Below are 18,588 nucleotides of genomic sequence, written 5' to 3'. Positions count from 1 at the left end.
TTAATACTAAAGATGTGTTCTAGGAAAGGAGTAGGAAAACAGATACTTTAACTTAACACTAAAGAGATGGGAAAATGGGTATGATGACTGAGAAATGTTAATCATATCACCAATCAATCATTTTAAAATTAAATATTAATATATTAAAAATGTATTTTGTTTATTTTAACATACAATATTATAGGAAATTAAAGTGAATATTTAATTCATTCTCTTCAAGTGAGGTAAAGTTTAGAAGTTGGATTTTTCACAATTCTTTGTTAAAGATCCGATTAAATTTCCAAAGCGGCTCTGTTCTATAGTTTAAAACTCGGAATCATTATTTCTTTAATTAATCGGTTTATCTACCCTTAAAAAATGGTAATTAACGGTAGTATGTTGAGTTAAAAATCCAGTATTCCATCAAAATTCTGATATGCTTAGACTGAAAAACTTTTCCACATTTTTGTTTGTGACTCAAATGAGCTGTTTAGATAGATAGCCCTTTAATATTATATAAGGCTTTCTCCAACAGTTAATATGATACAATTTGACAAGTGAATAATCCGCTAAAAGATCCAAGTGCTATGAAGATAGCTAGAGCTACTTTGTCAAATGTTTCGTTATCATCGTATCTGAGTATAATAATATTACTTTATTCATTGTAGCCAATGAACACTATATATTAATTTATTTTATTATAGAATATTTATATAGAAAATTAAAAGCAATTTATATATTTATATTTAATTTTTATTAATATTTAGTTTAAAAATTTATATTACATAAATTATTGTTTCACATTAAATTAATTTGTCTACAATTATTTTTACATAATGTCACTATTTATGTTTTGAATTGTAAAAATTTTTTAATTAAATTATTAGGTATCAAAAGGGCGTTTTTATAAAAAAAATTTATAATAAATTTTATTTAAAATAAAATTGCTATATTTAAAATTTCATTTTCTAAAGCATAAAATAACGAAGCGTTAAAATAAATATAAACAAAATAAAAATGTTGTCTCTTAATACATTTCCAGCACCACAATTACACGTATGTTGCATATAAAAAATTGCCAATTTGTTTATAAAATTATTATTACCTAAATTAAAATATATCAACACAATATTTGCCTCACATGTTACATATTATTACAACTCAAACAGTAGTTAAAAATGATCACCAACTTAATTCATATAAGTTACAAAATTAAAATAATAAAGAAATTATAAGATTTAACAAATTAACTTATCGATTTGTGCGTTGGCACAAGCTTATGGAATACTACAGAATAAAGCTCAGTAAATAAAATTTCAACAGTTTAATATTGCTACTATAAACATAAATAATTATTTTATATTATTAAGTTTACTATAGCATAAAGAAAACTGACTATAAGAATATTTTTATGATCTTCGACGTCGAATTTCTTTGTCTAATATTAAACTTATTTTAAAAAATAAACAATTGCGCCAAATATGAGATGATATTTTACACTACAATACAACAATCTATGTCCATGTATAACACCCACGTACGCAATCCTGTTGCTTTAACTATAGGTTTAGTAGTTTTATGAACCAAATTGTTCCTTGGCTTGATCAATGGGACCGAATTCGTAGCTACCACGACCATCAAATTGTAAGTAATAATCATGATGTGTCCATAATGACTTGCGATGGGATACGGTAAATAGTGTAATGCCAGCATCACGGCAATAGCTATACATTTGACCTTCTACATCGACAGATACAGCGCTAGTGCACTCATCGAGTATAGCGAATTGTGGACTATGATAGAATAGGCGTGCCATAGCAATACGTTGCTTTTCACCACCTGATAATACATCAATCCAATCTTCGATAGCGTTTAGACCATTTTCACGCTGTTCCAAATATGTTAGCTGTACAACATCTAAATATTGCATTAAGTCCTCATCAGTTTTGCCATTGCGTACCATATCATCCCGTGTATGTGGGTAGATTATCTATAAAATAAATATTTAAATAAAATTTATGTTTTTTGAATTAATATTTCTTATTTGAGAAAATATTTACTTGATCACGCAATGTGCCCAATGTCATATAGGGTCTTTGAGGAATGTAGAAAAGCTTGCCACGTAGAGGTTTCGTCACTTTACCACCCCAAGTTGGCCACAGTTCACCAAGTATGCGGAATAAACTAGATTTACCACAGCCATTTGGACCACATACTAACACATTCATACCAGAACTATAAAAAAACAGGAAATTTTTATTATTATATGTAAAATAAATGATTAAGAAAATTATTTCAATGATACTGAAAATGTAGGCTTTGAACTTGACTATTTATAAAAGTAAGTAATCTTCAATATTCGCTATAATATTTTTTACTTCAGGTGTTTTTAAAGCTTACATGGACAAAAAAACATTTGGTTTAAAATATCGAATTTATAGGGAACAATAAAATTCGCTCAATTGATTGATTTTCTTTGTGTTAGTTAAGTTTATCAACTTATATTCAGTTGATAACTTATATTTTCTCTCCATCCTTACTACTATCTTTATGCCTATATTGTGTTATATCCCAATGGACATTAGTTGCTATTATCTAACATGGATAATAAGAGGTAAAACTCTCAATTGATGACTGGATACAGTCACGTGCTAAGCAGTCACTTGTCAAGAACAAACGTGTGTCACACTGCAGTTCCACTTCCCCTGACAAAACCCATCGGTTTACTTGCATGAACGTATATATCAACTCGAGCTATATTGCATTATTTTTCTGTCCTACTGAGTTTACAAGGTTTCTCTATATGGCTCTAGGATATGTCCATTCATTCTTATTCAGTCTTATCCAAAAGCAAACTCTTGATTTCTCTTATAAAAACCTACATACGTTGGCAATAAATCATCGATCAATATATACAATTTTTAAATTTATAATACGAACGATGAATAAAAAGTAGTTATGACACACGGTGTGCTCAAATATTTATAAAAATTTTATTTAAACTCTTTTTCTTCATTATAAAACCTTCTCTTTATAAAAATGGATAACTTCATCATTAATTTACTTAAATATTTCCTATTAAGAAATTTATGATGCTTACCGCACTTCGAAGGTTAACTCCTTTAGTAGTATATCACCGTTCGGAGTTACAAGTGGCACTTTCTCAAATTTAATAATATTATCAACAAACACCATTTCACCCTTGTTTGGACCGAAATCGCTTTCACCATTTATAACATTATTAACCATTGTACGTTCATATGTGCCTTTATTTAAATCATTGAGTACTTTTACGAGTTCAGTCATTCTAGCGGTGAAGCCTATATAAAGAAAATGCAATATTCATTAACACATCTTTATTAAAGATATAGGAAATCATTGACATACCAGCTAAACGAGACATTTCACGTCCAGCCAAGACTAAACGTCCAATAGCCTCAGCTAATTTGATTAACATTCTACCATAGGTATAATAGGCCTATAACATAAAATATTATGAAATATATATAATAGGTATGTTAAAACACAAGGAATTTACCTGTAAACGTTGACCACTCTTTTCACCAGATAAAAGAGGATGATTCTCGGTAAAGAAAGGAATTGAGACCGCATAAAAGCCAACAATTGAAGCGAAATCTATAAGTTTAAATTATATATTTAAGCTGAAATAGAATATTAATAATAGATTTTATAGTTTGACTTACATTTTCCTACGATATTATCAATAATACCCATGCTTACACGGAACTCTAGGAATTTTCTTAAATGTGAACGTAATTTTGAGAAACTAGCTAAAAGTGTTAGTTTCTCACGAACATTGCCTTGATAGAACGCCACTTCTTCAGAATTTGTAATGAGTCTGCTATTTACATAACGGAATTCGCCTTCCAATTTTTGTTCTTCAACAGTTAGGCGACCTGTTGGACGGCGTAAACGGGTCAGGAAAATGCCAGCAAAGAATAGGTACAGCATAAGCACAGAAGGTGTCTGAAAAGGTTATGGGTTATATTAGTAATAAAAAAATTTATTAGTTAATATCAATAATACCTTTCCGCCTAAATTCACTGTTAATCGGTAAACATAAATGAATATGTCCAAAACAGGTTTACTGATGTTCGAATATAAATCGGTAGCGCTTTCACAGAATTTATCAATATCTGTTGTGAGTAATTGATCGGCATTGGCTATTCTATTATCCAAATTGGACATCTTATAGTATGTATAGCCCCTATAAAATAGTTAAATATTAATATAAATGTCAGTACATATTAATAATTTTTATATTTATTAAACTTACCTGAGGTATTGATTGTACAGATGATGTGTCAAATTCGTTCTAAATCTTAATTTTAATTCACCTAAACTCCATTTTAGTATATTTGTTACAACTGAAATCTATAATTTAATAAAAAATTTATTTAATTTTTGAAATATTAATTAAAAATTCTAGAATTTTATATACCATTGGCAAGGCAGCAAGATATTTAAGTAGTGCAGATCTGAATTTTGTTTTGTTCATGTGTATAATTGTGCTTTCCACGACAGTGGCATTTTGAATCATCCATATGTCACTGACTGAACGTCCAATCAATGAGGCAGCAATTACGAGTAATAAACCACTTTCAACGCTCCAAATTCCGGGAATCAAAATTGCTGTAAGTAAAAAATTTTGTAAATAAGTGTTAATGTTTATTGAAGAAGCTGAAACTGAGTACAATATGATTCATTAGAACATGATGAGGAGTGATATGCTTTAATTGATGGAGTGAGAAAAAACTTAAGGACATTAAAAATAAATTACAACTTTTTAATTCAAAAAGTATGCGTAATATTGCTATATATTATTCATGTAATTGAGATAATTAAATGATAAAAATCATAACAATGTTATGCACTTAAGGATTGTGTGTTAAGGTGGGCGACATTACTAAAATTAGCTAATGGTAAGGACTTTCTGAAAATGACATATACAAATAAGAGTAATCACTAACCGCACGGGGCGGTACGCAGATCTTAGATCAATCATTGAATAATCATGAGGATTATGAGTAACACTCAAATTACTCAGTGAGATGGGTGGGACTCTGCAGAAGCCCCCCAGCCATCATAGAGTAAAAGTGTCCAGATGCACTAACTCGGAAAAGGTTCAACATAATAATAACACAAAAAATATTGTTACTATTAATCTTATTCTTATTTTCAATTTCAATCTTATTTAAACCATTTTCAATCTTATTGTCAGTATTTGTATAAACTTCGCTTAACTAAGATATTATTATTCAAAGATTTATAGCCTGGAGTAAACCAAAGATCTTATTTTTTTTTTATTTTTTATATCTCTTAATTCTAGCTTCTCTTCATTATATTTAATCATCATCCGTGACTATACAGTCCATTAGGTCCTAAGCCTGTTTCTTGGTCGCTCTCTTCTTCTGGTGCTTCCTACTTCGTTCTCATAAATCTTAAACGGTACTCTCATATCCGGCATTCTTATCACATATCCAACCTAATATGTTCAATATGTAATCATTATGCATATTTCATTATATTCTAAGTTATGCTGTAATGGCAGCCTATTGCTCATCAAAGCTTATTTGAGCACATATAATGGTAATATCTATAATAGAATATAAAGGATATTCTTTATTTAATTATATCCACTTCAAAAGTGGATCCATAGAGAGTTTTAAAAGGAGTGCAAAACAACTATACACAATTGCCATAATACAAAAAGAGCAGATAGCATAAATATACAAGTAGTATACATATCTACCAGCCATTCAGAGGATAAAAATGGTGGTTCAACCAAATGTGGCTTTCTACGTTTAGGAGTAGTTTATTCTAATGACTATCCCCTTTATTCCTTTAGGAATTTGTTTGTGAAGATAAGGAATGGATAAGAAGCAAGCGAGCACAATTTAATAGTGTCTAACTTATGTAAAGGACAAATACGAAAGGTTTAGGGGAAAAATTTAAAACTCGGTGGAATTATCTTATTTTGGAATAAGAAATTTAATTTCTTGTTGACATGATTTGCCAATGACTTCAATATTATTAAAAAAACCTCTATTTTAATTTAAAAAAAATTAACAAAAAGTAAAGAATAATTGATAATACAATTTAATACGATACGATTAAAAACAAATATAAAATAAATTCTGATGTAAAGATAATACAAATATGCAAATATATATGGAAGTAGATAATTAAACAATTTTAGTTATAAATACCAGAAAAAGGCGTGGATTGAAAGTACAAATTGTACACTCATGATTACTTATTATTATTATTCATAATTATTAGTAATTAATTTTCAAAAACATTAAAGTTATATTTTCCAATAAGTTGAAATTATACTGTATTGGATTAATTAAACTACAAACACGTTTCTAGAGGTTGCTTAGACTACTGTAATCATTTTTGCTAAATCATCCCTGAAAAAGGCATTGTAAATAATATTTCCGCTAAGTCAGACCCAGTCATCGGTGAAGGCGAGAGACCTATTAAATTATCTAAATTTAACGGGATGTATTTAGACTTTACTATTCTATACATAAAAGGGTTCTTGCGAAGACTATGGTAACAAAACGGCAAAAAATCGCTAATTGAGGTACATAGAAGTTATCTAATGGCCTGCCATTGAAACCAACCGACCAACCAGACCCAGTGAAACTATAAATGAGTTTCTTGATTCAACAACTCATTGTTCTTTAGACAAATTAATCATTCTTCCTTTAAAAAACAAAGTTTTTAATAAGGAAGGAAGTAAAGTTGTAGAAAGGTAAGGTAAGAAGCTAAATAATTTAAATTAGATTGAGACTCTGTAGAAGGTGGCAAGATTTATAGGCAATAATTATGCATTCCAGATCTAAGTTCTGAGTTTTCGAAGCATTAAGAAGAAACAGAGGATATTCAACTTGTAGAATGGAGATCAGAACGTTTTTTGTTAAGGCGTTTTTGCTATTAGATAAGGAGTGCAATTTACGCCATACTACTTTCCACAAGTATAGATCAAGGAAGATTATGTATTTAAGGTCTATTGTCTAAGCTTAACAAACGATTTAAGAGGTATAAAAGACATTCAACCTTTAGAATGAAAATCAAATAATTTTTTGTTAAGAAGTTTCTAAATTTAAAGAAAGAGAGTTATAATTTTCACGAGCATAGATCAAGGAAAGAAAAAAACACTAATAATAATAAATAGTTTGTATTTATATATATAATAGATATATATTATAGACAAAAAGATAATGCAACTATTTTAGTTTTGAATATAGCAAAGTAAACTTTGAGAAATTAAATTTTATATTTTACATTACTTGAAGTAAAATGTAAAATTTTCAAAAGTATGATATTTAAAAAATAAATTACAATAGAAATTCGAACAAAAATTCATAGGATAGAAATTCAAAATTACATCATTGCGTCATAGCAAAAATTCCTTAAGATGGCATGTCTTGCAGCAATTGCCTTCACTGCTGTGGTCCACTTAATTTTTCGTACATCATTCTTTTTCACTCAGAGTTTGGACAAATGCTCAAAATCACCAGGTATTTCCAGTTGGATTTTCGTCATTGCCTTGTTGGATATATTATCAGATATTAAATTATATCCGTATCGTTACGCGCATTTGGGAAAATGGATCCAAATCTCTGTTGAAATTGTTATGACAGTCTTGATCACGGAATTCATAACATTAGTTATGTGGTGTACTTTCGAGCGTATAATCGGACGACTTACAAAGGCTTTACTTTTGGTTGTGGGTTTGGATTTGAGTACCTATCTGAAATATGAGAAAGTTATTTTGGGTACGATAACTACTGCTTTCAGTCTCTCCATATTATGCTACGCTTTACAAGCTACCGATCATATATATTTTGTGCAACTAAAATGTAAGCGGTTTGCCAAGAAAGTTAAAGTGGATTGCCTACATTATTGGTACAACTTAACAGGTGGTCCCAAAATTTCTCGAAATAAGATGTACCAATATTATTTATGTGATTCCGATGACTAATGAACTGAAAAATTGGTCCTAATTTCGATGTGCATATGAACATATATATATAACTATACACGAATATATAAGAGTATATATTTAAGAATCCTCAATTTGCTGAATCGCAATAACAATAAAAACATAATTTAAATGAATTTTAAATTAATCTTTTTTTATATTTCGAACTTACGTAAAAGCTGTCTTAGTTGCTTGAAGAATACTGCATTGACCTGGGCTTTAGATTGCTTTTTCCCTTTCTTCTCCGTTATTGTGTACTGTATTTTGTCTTCATATCCCGGTTTTCTAAGAAGAGGAATAAACAAAATATATAAAGTATTATAGGTTTTCATAAATTTAAATTAAGTATTTATATCGCAGTGTTAGATCTCTAAATGTTTAGGAAATCCTCAAATATTTAATTTATATGAAAAACTTCAGATTTTAAGTATAAAATAAATGTTTATGGGAGCATTCATATGAAAAAGTTGGATATTAATAACATAATATAATTTATCTTTAATATATTTCACATAAAATTCACACGATTATATGTAAAAGATAGCCACTATATTCTATACAGAATAAAAATTCTTTGAAAAATAATAAGTTCTCACTAGTCAACAGAAGTTATGAAATTGTCGATAAGGCACATTAATCAATCAAAAATGTAATACATATATATTTATGTAGTTCGTCAATAAAGGTAGAACAAAAAGTCGAACATTAAGTGAATAAAAAATATCTATATCGGGCACAATGGTCAACTGTGCCTTTGTTTTAGCCTGTCATACACTCAGGAAGAATGGATAACGATAAATTCTCTTTCCCCTGTTATGACATGTAAAGTAATACGAAAGTCAAATTTATTCAGTTTGTTTAATTTTTTCTGAATGCAAACACTAAAGTAAATAAAAGGAATCTTAAAATTTATATACAAAATAAATAAGTTGATCTATAGCCAGATAATCAGACCGGCATTTGTCAACTCTACTATCCAGAAGCTACAAGTTGCTTAAAGTCAGGTTCTCCGAAGACTCTTTAAAGTACCATGGTGCATTCGCACGAATGACATGCTGAGAGACCTCAGAAAAGATCAAGTCAAAAAATACATAAGGGACAGAGCCCTGAAGCTGCCCTACATAGCACTATCTAATCTCAGAGCAGTCACTAGCCCTACGGAGCGGTATGCAGATCTTAGTTCAATAATCGAATAATTAGCAAAGCTTATAAGGAATACATAAATTAGTCAAACAGAAGAGGAGACTTTGTAGAAACCCGGCTAAGAAAAAGTGAAAGTGCCCAGTTGCACCAATTCGGAAAAACCTGAACATAAGACATTTTTTCAATGAGTAAGATATAGTATATACTTCATATCTGCTATTGCTCTGTCAGGGACCCCTGCGCAAGGTAATTTAAATACCCTAATGATATTTCTTAGAGGATTATAGTTCATTGCAAGCGAACTAAATCACTTAAAAGACCATTTGAGTGTCATTAAATGTTCATGTTATATGTTTGAAACTCTTTCAATTCAATACGCTAACGCTATAGGTCATAGGTCTAAGTGACTTCCTAAATTTGATTCTATTTAAATATCAAAGACTACTCTAACGATTACTAAAGCCTGTATTATTTCATATAGGTAGTATTATAGGAGTGCTAATCAATCTAACATGGTTCTATATTCAGTTCACACTGTATTAAAAATGGATCAAACTATAAGATATAGTTTAATCTAAACTAATGGTTTTCAGCATTTTATGTTTAACTAATACATAGATCTTTTCAAAAAGAATAACCGGAAATAAGTACTAGACTAAACCATGTATTACGTGCTTGCATAGCGCAAAATTTCGCACATATATTTAATTAAAATTTTATTTAAAATTCGAGAAACTGAACATTCAAATAATTGTAATCATTTCCGCCACTAACAACAAATGATTTAATATATACCATACATACTATAAATTAGAAGTGTTTATTTAATCATACAACACGCAATCTTAATTACCCTGTGTAATGTAAAAATGGAACAAATCAAATTGAACTAATCTAAACAGATGAATAAAATTAAAAAATAAAATTAAAAAAAATTGCGAATAACTAAGTAAAATTTTATACATATTTATTTTTAGATTTGTATCGAAAGGTATTATTAATTCCAAGTTATGCCATTACAACACTTGAGAGAAATAATAAAACTGATTAATGTGTGTCATGATAACAAAGTATGGATAGGTCAGTATAAATATTAAAGTTCCTTCAATATATTTCAATTTTGTTTTTTTTATTAACGACTCAACTGAGTCTTTAGTAGAAAGACTTTCTAACACTCAATTTTTTTGTTTACATTTAGAATCCAGAGATAGACGTATATAATACATAAATAAGGGTATTTTTATATTTTCTTCCAATTTTATTTTAAAGTTACTTTTTCTTTTTTCTAACCATATTTCAAGACGCTTGAAACACAACATGTACGCGATTTACCTCGCCAGACTTAGACTTCGGTAATTATTAACTGCCTATCCCATTATAATGAAATTAAGCAACATCTCTCTAAAGAACATAATGGCGTTTTGAACAGCTACTGGTCTATAAAACTAAGGTAATTTTTCACAATAATCCTCAAAGGATGCAGTGACGTGGTGATAAGTTCCCAACCCGTTTAAAATTTTATCTAATCTAAGCTGCAGTTTTATGGCAGTCAAAAGGTGCCCAATCGGATGATATCAGCTTCCAATCGGGATCGCTAAAAACACTTTATAAATAAGGCCACGACCGGATACCGGTTATAGTCTGGCCGGGTCTGCATTCCGGAGCCATTCCTCAATCTCGACGAATCCCCAAAGGGATTTTACAAGCGGATCCGCACTGGCAACAACAACAACATAGACTGTTGATAGGCTATCATACAAAACACATATTTAACTAAATGATTATTAGTATATATAATGCGTCTTTCAACTCTGAAAGCCTCTAATTAATAATTGAATAATAATTAAAAGATGCTATTACTAGAGCAACACTACAGATAACTACCATGCTAAAGAACTGATTTATTTTTTCGACATCTAGATGTCCTTATTCAGCAAGAAAGAACTTAAGTATTAAATTATGACGATGAAAATGCGGAAAAAAATTAAGCGGCATTAAACTCATAAGTAATAAGAGGGAAGATATTCTCAAGACGAGCTTCCATAAAACACCGTTATTGTTAATGGTAAACTATAAGTCTAGTCAGAAGAATGTATATTTATATATTTAACTATTTAGTAGATGTCGAATTGAATTTATTACTTTAATGAGAGCTGTAAGAAGTGTTTGTCTGTTGCACAGTTTAAAGTTTTTCTTAACAGGTAAATTAATTTTTACTATTTTAAAAGTCAAATAGTTTGTAGCTACATTAGTAGGTACAAAAAATATGAAGTATACGAGTATTAACATACTACACATGTTCCAAGAAGCAAAAGTTTATAATGAAACATTTCCCTTTCAGAACGTTTTAATCAGTCAACCAACGCAAGCCTAACTAGATAACAATAACCTTATCAAGAATGAAATTTTATGTTCTCCCATACATATGCGGAATAAAATGACAATGACAATATATGAATCAGTGATTTGTAAACATTTGTAGGTACAAATACATTAAACCTATTTCATACGTTATTTGGACTTCAAATTTGCGAAAATGGTATATATGGTATGTAAAGATATTAAAGCATACATATTTACGAATGGTTAAAACAACAACTGAGTACATTTTTAAATTAACATAAATAAAGTTCACTTATTTGACAATATTGTGCGATATATAATAGGTGTCTTTATATTAATATTCATTCTTTGGCGGGACGTATGAGCAATAAATTTAGAAGGTTAGATACTGAATGACGAGTTGCAAAGTGTACTGAAATATTTAATTAAATAAAATTAGTGAAGACATAAGTTAAAAAGAATACAAAAATTTTAATATGTTAAATTGGAAGCATTTAAATTAATGACAGTCTTTGAATATAAAAAATATAAATACATACATATATATGATACAAATTGGTTTTGATTCTATCAAGGAATCCATTGGCATATATAAAATAAAATACAATAATGAGTTAAATAATCTAATGAGTGACGGTATAGTAGATAGATACTTGAAAATACAAAGGTTTAAATTAGCTAGTCATGTCTACATTATACCAGAAGATAATCAACTGAGTCAAATTTACTTAAGAAGTTCACTGGAAGCAGGGAAAAACCACAAGCTTGCAAATATATATCAATAAAATATTAAAAAATTATTTTATTAAATAAAAAAATAATTATTATATAATAATTATATAATAATATTTATTAAGAACTAAAGTTACAAGTTTTCTGGAGTACACAACATACCCGGGGATGTACATATATTATATGTATATAGGTTTTTTTTATTGTTGTCATATTGTTAAGAATTATTTATATATATGTATGTAACATTTGTAACATATATAGATGTATATAGACATATAGAATATATGTATGTTATGTATAATATATATAAGCATAAACATTTGAGTGTTTATCAAAAAATTCTATTGATGATTATTATTTTTAAAATGTTAAAAATTATTAGAAAGCAAAGATGTTTGTAGGGAAGATACTCTGTCATAATTAATTACTATAAAATGATTAGTACCCTTTCAATCTGAAAAATTCCCTATGGAAGATGCTTTTCAGTCTGGTCAACCTAGACCAGATTATTGTTATTATTGGTGGTATTATTTCAATCTGAAAAACTTGATGTGAAAGTTGCTCTTCAGTCTGGTCAGCTTATTACCGAATAATGTAGAAAATTATGGATATAAGCTTCAGAAAGACCAATATGCAAACAGTAGATATAAAAAAATGAACAACTATCGTTAAGGGACTAAAGAACTAAAAATTAATACAAATTTGTATTCAAAAAGAAGTATGTTCGGAAACACATTGGTATGCAAAGTTAAAAAAATTTAAAGACTCAAGTTTTTATCTACAAACTATTATTGGACCGGAACAAGTTTGACATATATTTAAATCATATGATAACATAGCTGATCAGAAGTGAATAATATACTATATTGTGGCACGAAATTTAAGATGAAAAAGAGATAAAACTCCATGAAGCAGTAACAAAGCTGGCAGAAATAACAAGCAAGGTATTGGTATATGTTTGACAGAACTGCAATGGTCTCTCCGTAATGAGCTACGACCATTTGACTAAAGGATTCATCTCATATTCTGCACTGACAGAATTTTACACAATTAAAACAAAAACTTAAACTTGTAATTTGACAATATATTAAAAGTTGATAGTTAGGTCTAAAAAGCCCACTTGAGCTCAAATAATGGACCATTGTGGTACCACAGAAATAGTATTAGTATGTACATGAAATGAAAGATTAGTATACGACCAACGCCGAAAAACGTTACGACTTTACCATAAGATAAAAGAAAACCAACCTGACAGTTCTATGAATTTGGTTAAGTCACTAATATTACAGGATGACAGCTCGATCAGGTCGGTAAGAAAAGCGGCCCCGAAGATTTTTGGTCTCTTCCTAGCTAAATACGTTAATACTTAATAAACCATATTGGGTTTGAAATAATCAATATTTTTAAGCTCATCGGTCCTAATTAAAAGTGTGGTAGCCTTATCGGTTTGCGTTATTTTGCCATATGCTTCCTGCTTAACCTAATAATACATTTATGACATTATTTTATAACAGACAGCTGATAAAATATTAAAAAGTAAGTGAACTAAAATGTCCAACTGCTTAAATTTATTAAAGTGTGATAATTTGTCTGATATTAATTGTACAAGTATTTTTTAATTATTAAAAAAATTATTTAAAAAAATATATTAATATTTTTACAGCGATTTTATTTTAGCAAAATATTTCTGCCGATTCATGTTGCTCTCATAAAACGATGACGCACGTAAGTTAATATTTTCATAGACATTTAGATTCTCTATTTAAATGCCTATTTGGATGATATTCAATAATCTACGAAATTATTTAATTTTATAAAATTATAAAAATTTTATAACTACTTTTATATAAAGCACACGTCTGCAAATTTTGATCATTTTAGTTTGGTTTATTAACATATTTTTTTTTTTTTTTGAATGTTATTCTTCTCTCTCTAGGAAATTTTTATTTAGTTTTGGACTTTGATCCACATGTGCTGTGGTTAAGCTCAGGCGATGTTGATTAATTCAAAAATTAAAATCGCCAGTAAGTTTTATCTACGAATTCCGCTTTTGCGAATCTAATCAATAAAGAGAAATCATAATAGAAGATATTAGAAATACGGACAGAAAAGAACACGTAAGTCTCTGTTATTCAAAGAATCGCTGAAACTTGATTTCAATATTATTAATTTTTATTTTAACCTTTTAACCTTATATCAGCAAACATAATAAAAATACAAATGTATATAGCAGAAAGTATTAATAATAAATTTAATATCTAATAAAATTTTATTTTAAATAATTCACAATTTATTTATTAATATTGAAACATTTACTTTTTTAACTTTTTACTTTCATACTATATATATTTATACTTTTACATATTTTACATATTATGGTATATACTATTAATTGTTGAGTGTTTCAGGGGTTTTTTTTTATTGAAGACGCTATCTTTCTAAATTCTTGAGTTCAGACCATGTACTAAAAATATGAATCCAATTTTTATAATTTTAAGTTTTTCTTATAAAAATAAAAAGGTTCAAAGGTCTGTTGAACATTTTTTAAAAAAATATAAAAAAATATAATACAATATATAGTGACATGCAGATTATTTTTTTATCAATGTCTGCTAATTTTATTCAGTTTTATTTCGTAGACTGATACGATTAGGTAGACAGAGATTATTGTGTTAAATTTCGATATCACATAATTTTATAGATAAATATTAATGACTCAAAAATAACTACACTAGTTACACTAAATAGACTATATATTAGACTATATATTATTTATTTTTCTAATTTATTAGGTAATTACATACATATTTTGTATGAGAGTATAATTAATATGTAAGATTATTACAATTTAGCATGAGTTATTTACATATTACATTAATTAATTAAGTAGTATTAGTTAATTAAGCAATATTAATTATTTAAGTAATATTAATTAATTAAGTAATAGTAATTCATTAAGTAATATTAATTAATTAAGTAATATTAATTAATTAATTAATATTAATTAATTAATTAATATTAATTAAGTAATATTAATTTAATTAAGACATATTTGATGCATTGAAGTCAAAATTATTATTTTTTTTTAAATTTCAGGCAATTCTTTATAATTCTATAAACGTTTATAAACCGTTATTTGCGAAATTAACTTCGGATGGAGGCTCACGGGCAACAGAAATATAAACGATGATATACGAAAACTAAAATATGGGTGGATAGAGCATACATTACGTAATTCATATGATGACATTACGCACACTGCGCTAATCTAATACCCTGAAGGAATACGACACAGGAGCAGACCCAAAATCAGCTGAACGAAAACAATACTTCATAAAACTGGCAAATCGTTTAACGAATTAAGACAAATGGCACAAAATAGAAATTGTTGAAAAACTTTTGTTGAGTCCTTAAACTCTTAATGGAGTATGGAATAATAATAATTTGTCTCAATTTCTGTAATATTCAATAGCTCAAAGGTAAGTAAAAATTGCTGTACTGAAATACTTTCGACTACTACAGATGGATGAATGAAGTATAAGAAGTTAATCGCTGGGTTTCAATTGAGGTTTTTGTGTCTTTGAAGTTCATTTTTGTTGATAATTTCTCCGATTTTTATAATTCATATAAGACCAAAAGCTTTTGTTGCTGTATAAAATGATTTTTAAAACTACAGACTAAAATATGAAAAATTACTGGCGTAAACACATATTTTATAGCTTATTTTTATTTTATGAAGAATGGAATAAAATAGAATAGAAATTCAACGGAGTACTGGCACTCATTGAAGCATTCCACACCCATAACTTTTATAGAAGAAATCTAATACTCAGATTGTAACCTTCAGAGAATAGTACAAGATACGTACAGTGGTGCAATGGTATCTTCCGAAAGATAGTACAATAGTACGGAGAATCTTCGCCTTTTTTGGATTTATTAATTGAAGAATTTATTATGACTGTATTTGTATTAGAAATTTTTTGAAGTTTGTGTTGTAAATTTCATTATTGCTGTTAGTAAAAGTGTGCTCATAACATATAAATCTTAATTTATTAATTAAGATTATAATATAATTATAAATAATAATTACATAAATTAATATATAAATTGTATAATATAAAATGTATACAATTTATAGTAATACTAAAACTTCGTTTGAAGCTTTGCTAAACGCTACACATCCATATAGAAGCCAGCTAAAAATTGCACAAAGCCAGGCTCTGAGAAGACTTTTTAAGGTACCATGGTACATTAGGACGAATGACATCCTCAAGGAACTCAAGATTGATCCAATCAAAACATACATAAACGATAGAACCCTGAATATATTTGCGGAAACTGACAGACTTACCAACACTGCGTAATCGAATCTCAGAATGGTTACAGGTTCCTCGGGGAGATATGCAGATCTGAGGGTAATTATTGCTGAGTCCAGTCAATCTAGTCAAGGCGTAAAGAGTGGTTTTGAAGATACCTCAAATTAATTAAGAGTAAAAGTGCTCAAGTGCACTGATTCGAATAGCTTCAACATAACTAAAACTTCTTGAATTTTCTTTATACTTAGGAGTCGATTTTAATCATCTAATCAAAATTCATTAGAATTTTTTAGTATTTAAATAAAAATTATTTTCATTTTACAAATAAAATTTTTTTTTATAGGGCTTCTTACTCGCAATGACTATATCATTTTTCGTTTAATAGATGTAAATTATTAGTAAAATATTTATATAAATAAATACGTATATCTGTATATTTTGCTGTGGAACGTGATGTGAAGAAAAATTCATTTATGTCACCTTTCAAATGTAGTGATTTTAATTAACAAGTTTTTATTACATTTATTGTAAACATATTTTGACTATGTACTGACGAAGGTGTTTCAATGTTAATGTTCGCTTAATTATATGCCAAAACATCAACACAATGTCAATGATTTACGCTTAATAAATTAAAACCAAAAATTTAGAAAAATTTTTTGCTTATTATAAACTCGGGGTATATTATTTTTCTCCCATATCTAAAAGAACTTTAAACTATTGAACAGAGTCACAATAGTGCATAACCCAAGATGGACACCACATGACCACTATGAGTATCATCACAGATCCAACATTTTAAATAATATTAAAATTTAACAATTAAAAATAAATATTATTAAATAATTCAATTAGTCTATAGCTGGTTTAGAATTTTGTTCTAATAAAACACAGCAAGTGAATTTGTTAATGAATTTTCAAAGCAAATTAACAAACCTTCAAGTTTGAACATACAAGTCAGGTACGGCTTTTGGTCATTTGCCTAATAAACACTGACTCTGAGTTTTAAATTTGCAGGGCACAAGTTCAACCCCTGCAGTTGCGAAAAATTTTTTATGAATAATTAGACACAAGAAATATTACTAAAATATGACGAATGATAGGTATTTGGCATATTAGAAATAGCTGTATGGTCAGCCAAAAATTCAATTAATTAAAAAATAATAAAAGAAATTGTTGTTGTAATTTGCTATTATTCAAAAATCTTCTGTATAAAAATAATAGTTTCTATTTAGAAACATAGTTTCTTTTGCCATAATTGACTTAAATTAAATTCAAACAAGTTATTGCCCAGCATTCACCTGAACTAGATTGATATTGCTGAGTTATACCATAATGTCTTCAGCATGATCTTATCTTATACTTATTCAAGGAAATTTAATCTAGAATGTCTGACACTGTTTACAGTGTCTTATGAATTTCTTATGAATTTGGTTAGAATAGAACTATTGGTTAGAATTAACTATTTGAGTAGCTTGGTTTAAAACTTTTACCAAGAAGATACTTTAATGATTAGAAAGTCTAACATTTCTGTATAGTAAAAAAAATCCAGTCAAAGCACACCCAGTGTAGTTTAAAAAAAATTTTTGGATCTAACTATCTTAACATATTTAGTATGTCAATATTTGGGAAGTTGATTTAAGTTAATATTAATACTTTTTTCGCTTTATAAAAAATTGTTCATTAACTCACGCCTATAATTGTTTAGTATAAATACATTAATGAAATTTATAAATAAAAAGAAACAATAAAAAATAAACATTTTAATCAAAAACAACAATATTATTAAGTTTGTTTAAAAGAAATATAAATATTAAAAGCTTCAATCAATTACGCTACCATTATTCTCGAAAAAAATGACCTTAATGACATAAGGAAAACACAAGAAGGCGTTAGGTGTGGACAATTATTATTTATAAATTATATGTTTACTTTAATATGACATTAAGTAGTTATTAAATAATGCATTTACACATTAATGATTATGATTGTTATGATTATTGTTTGAAGAAAATAATTATAGAAAAACGATTGTTTATTTTGTAGACTTTGTATTTT

The 18,588-nt window shown here is 28.1% G+C and overlaps 2 protein-coding genes across 2 annotated transcripts in view; one reads left to right on the top strand and one right to left on the bottom strand.

Annotated features, from left to right (window-relative positions):
• Positions 1-882: 882 nt before the first annotated feature.
• Positions 883-18,588, bottom strand: part of LOC119670879 (ATP-binding cassette sub-family D member 3) — a gene marked incomplete at its 3' end in the record, with an annotated part of 31,022 nt that continues 13,316 nt past the window's right edge. Inside the window, 10 exon segments of the mRNA XM_038081313.1 lie at positions 883-1,969; positions 2,040-2,214; positions 3,080-3,299; positions 3,367-3,457; positions 3,518-3,615; positions 3,684-3,966; positions 4,027-4,207; positions 4,277-4,374; positions 4,442-4,632; positions 8,166-8,278. Coding sequence (XP_037937241.1) covers positions 1,556-1,969; positions 2,040-2,214; positions 3,080-3,299; positions 3,367-3,457; positions 3,518-3,615; positions 3,684-3,966; positions 4,027-4,207; positions 4,277-4,374; positions 4,442-4,632; positions 8,166-8,278 — 1,864 coding nt within the window.
• Positions 7,330-8,098, top strand: LOC119670880. The gene has a single exon (XM_038081314.1). It carries the CDS (start codon positions 7,427-7,429, stop codon positions 7,991-7,993), a length of 567 nt encoding a protein of 188 aa, XP_037937242.1. The 5' UTR covers positions 7,330-7,426; the 3' UTR covers positions 7,994-8,098.

This window comes from Teleopsis dalmanni, chromosome 1 (assembly GCF_002237135.1).
Source record: "Teleopsis dalmanni isolate 2A chromosome 1, ASM223713v2, whole genome shotgun sequence".
Lineage (NCBI taxonomy): Eukaryota > Metazoa > Arthropoda > Insecta > Diptera > Diopsidae > Teleopsis > Teleopsis dalmanni.
The sequence above is the reverse complement of the archived record's forward strand: the minus strand, read 5'-3'. Positions and strand labels throughout refer to the sequence as shown.

Bases quoted from the DNA above. Each gene is read 5' to 3' on its own strand.
- LOC119670880 (XM_038081314.1), top strand. From the start codon at position 7,427: ATGGCATGTCTTGCAGCAATTGCCTTCACTGCTGTGGTCCACTTAATT.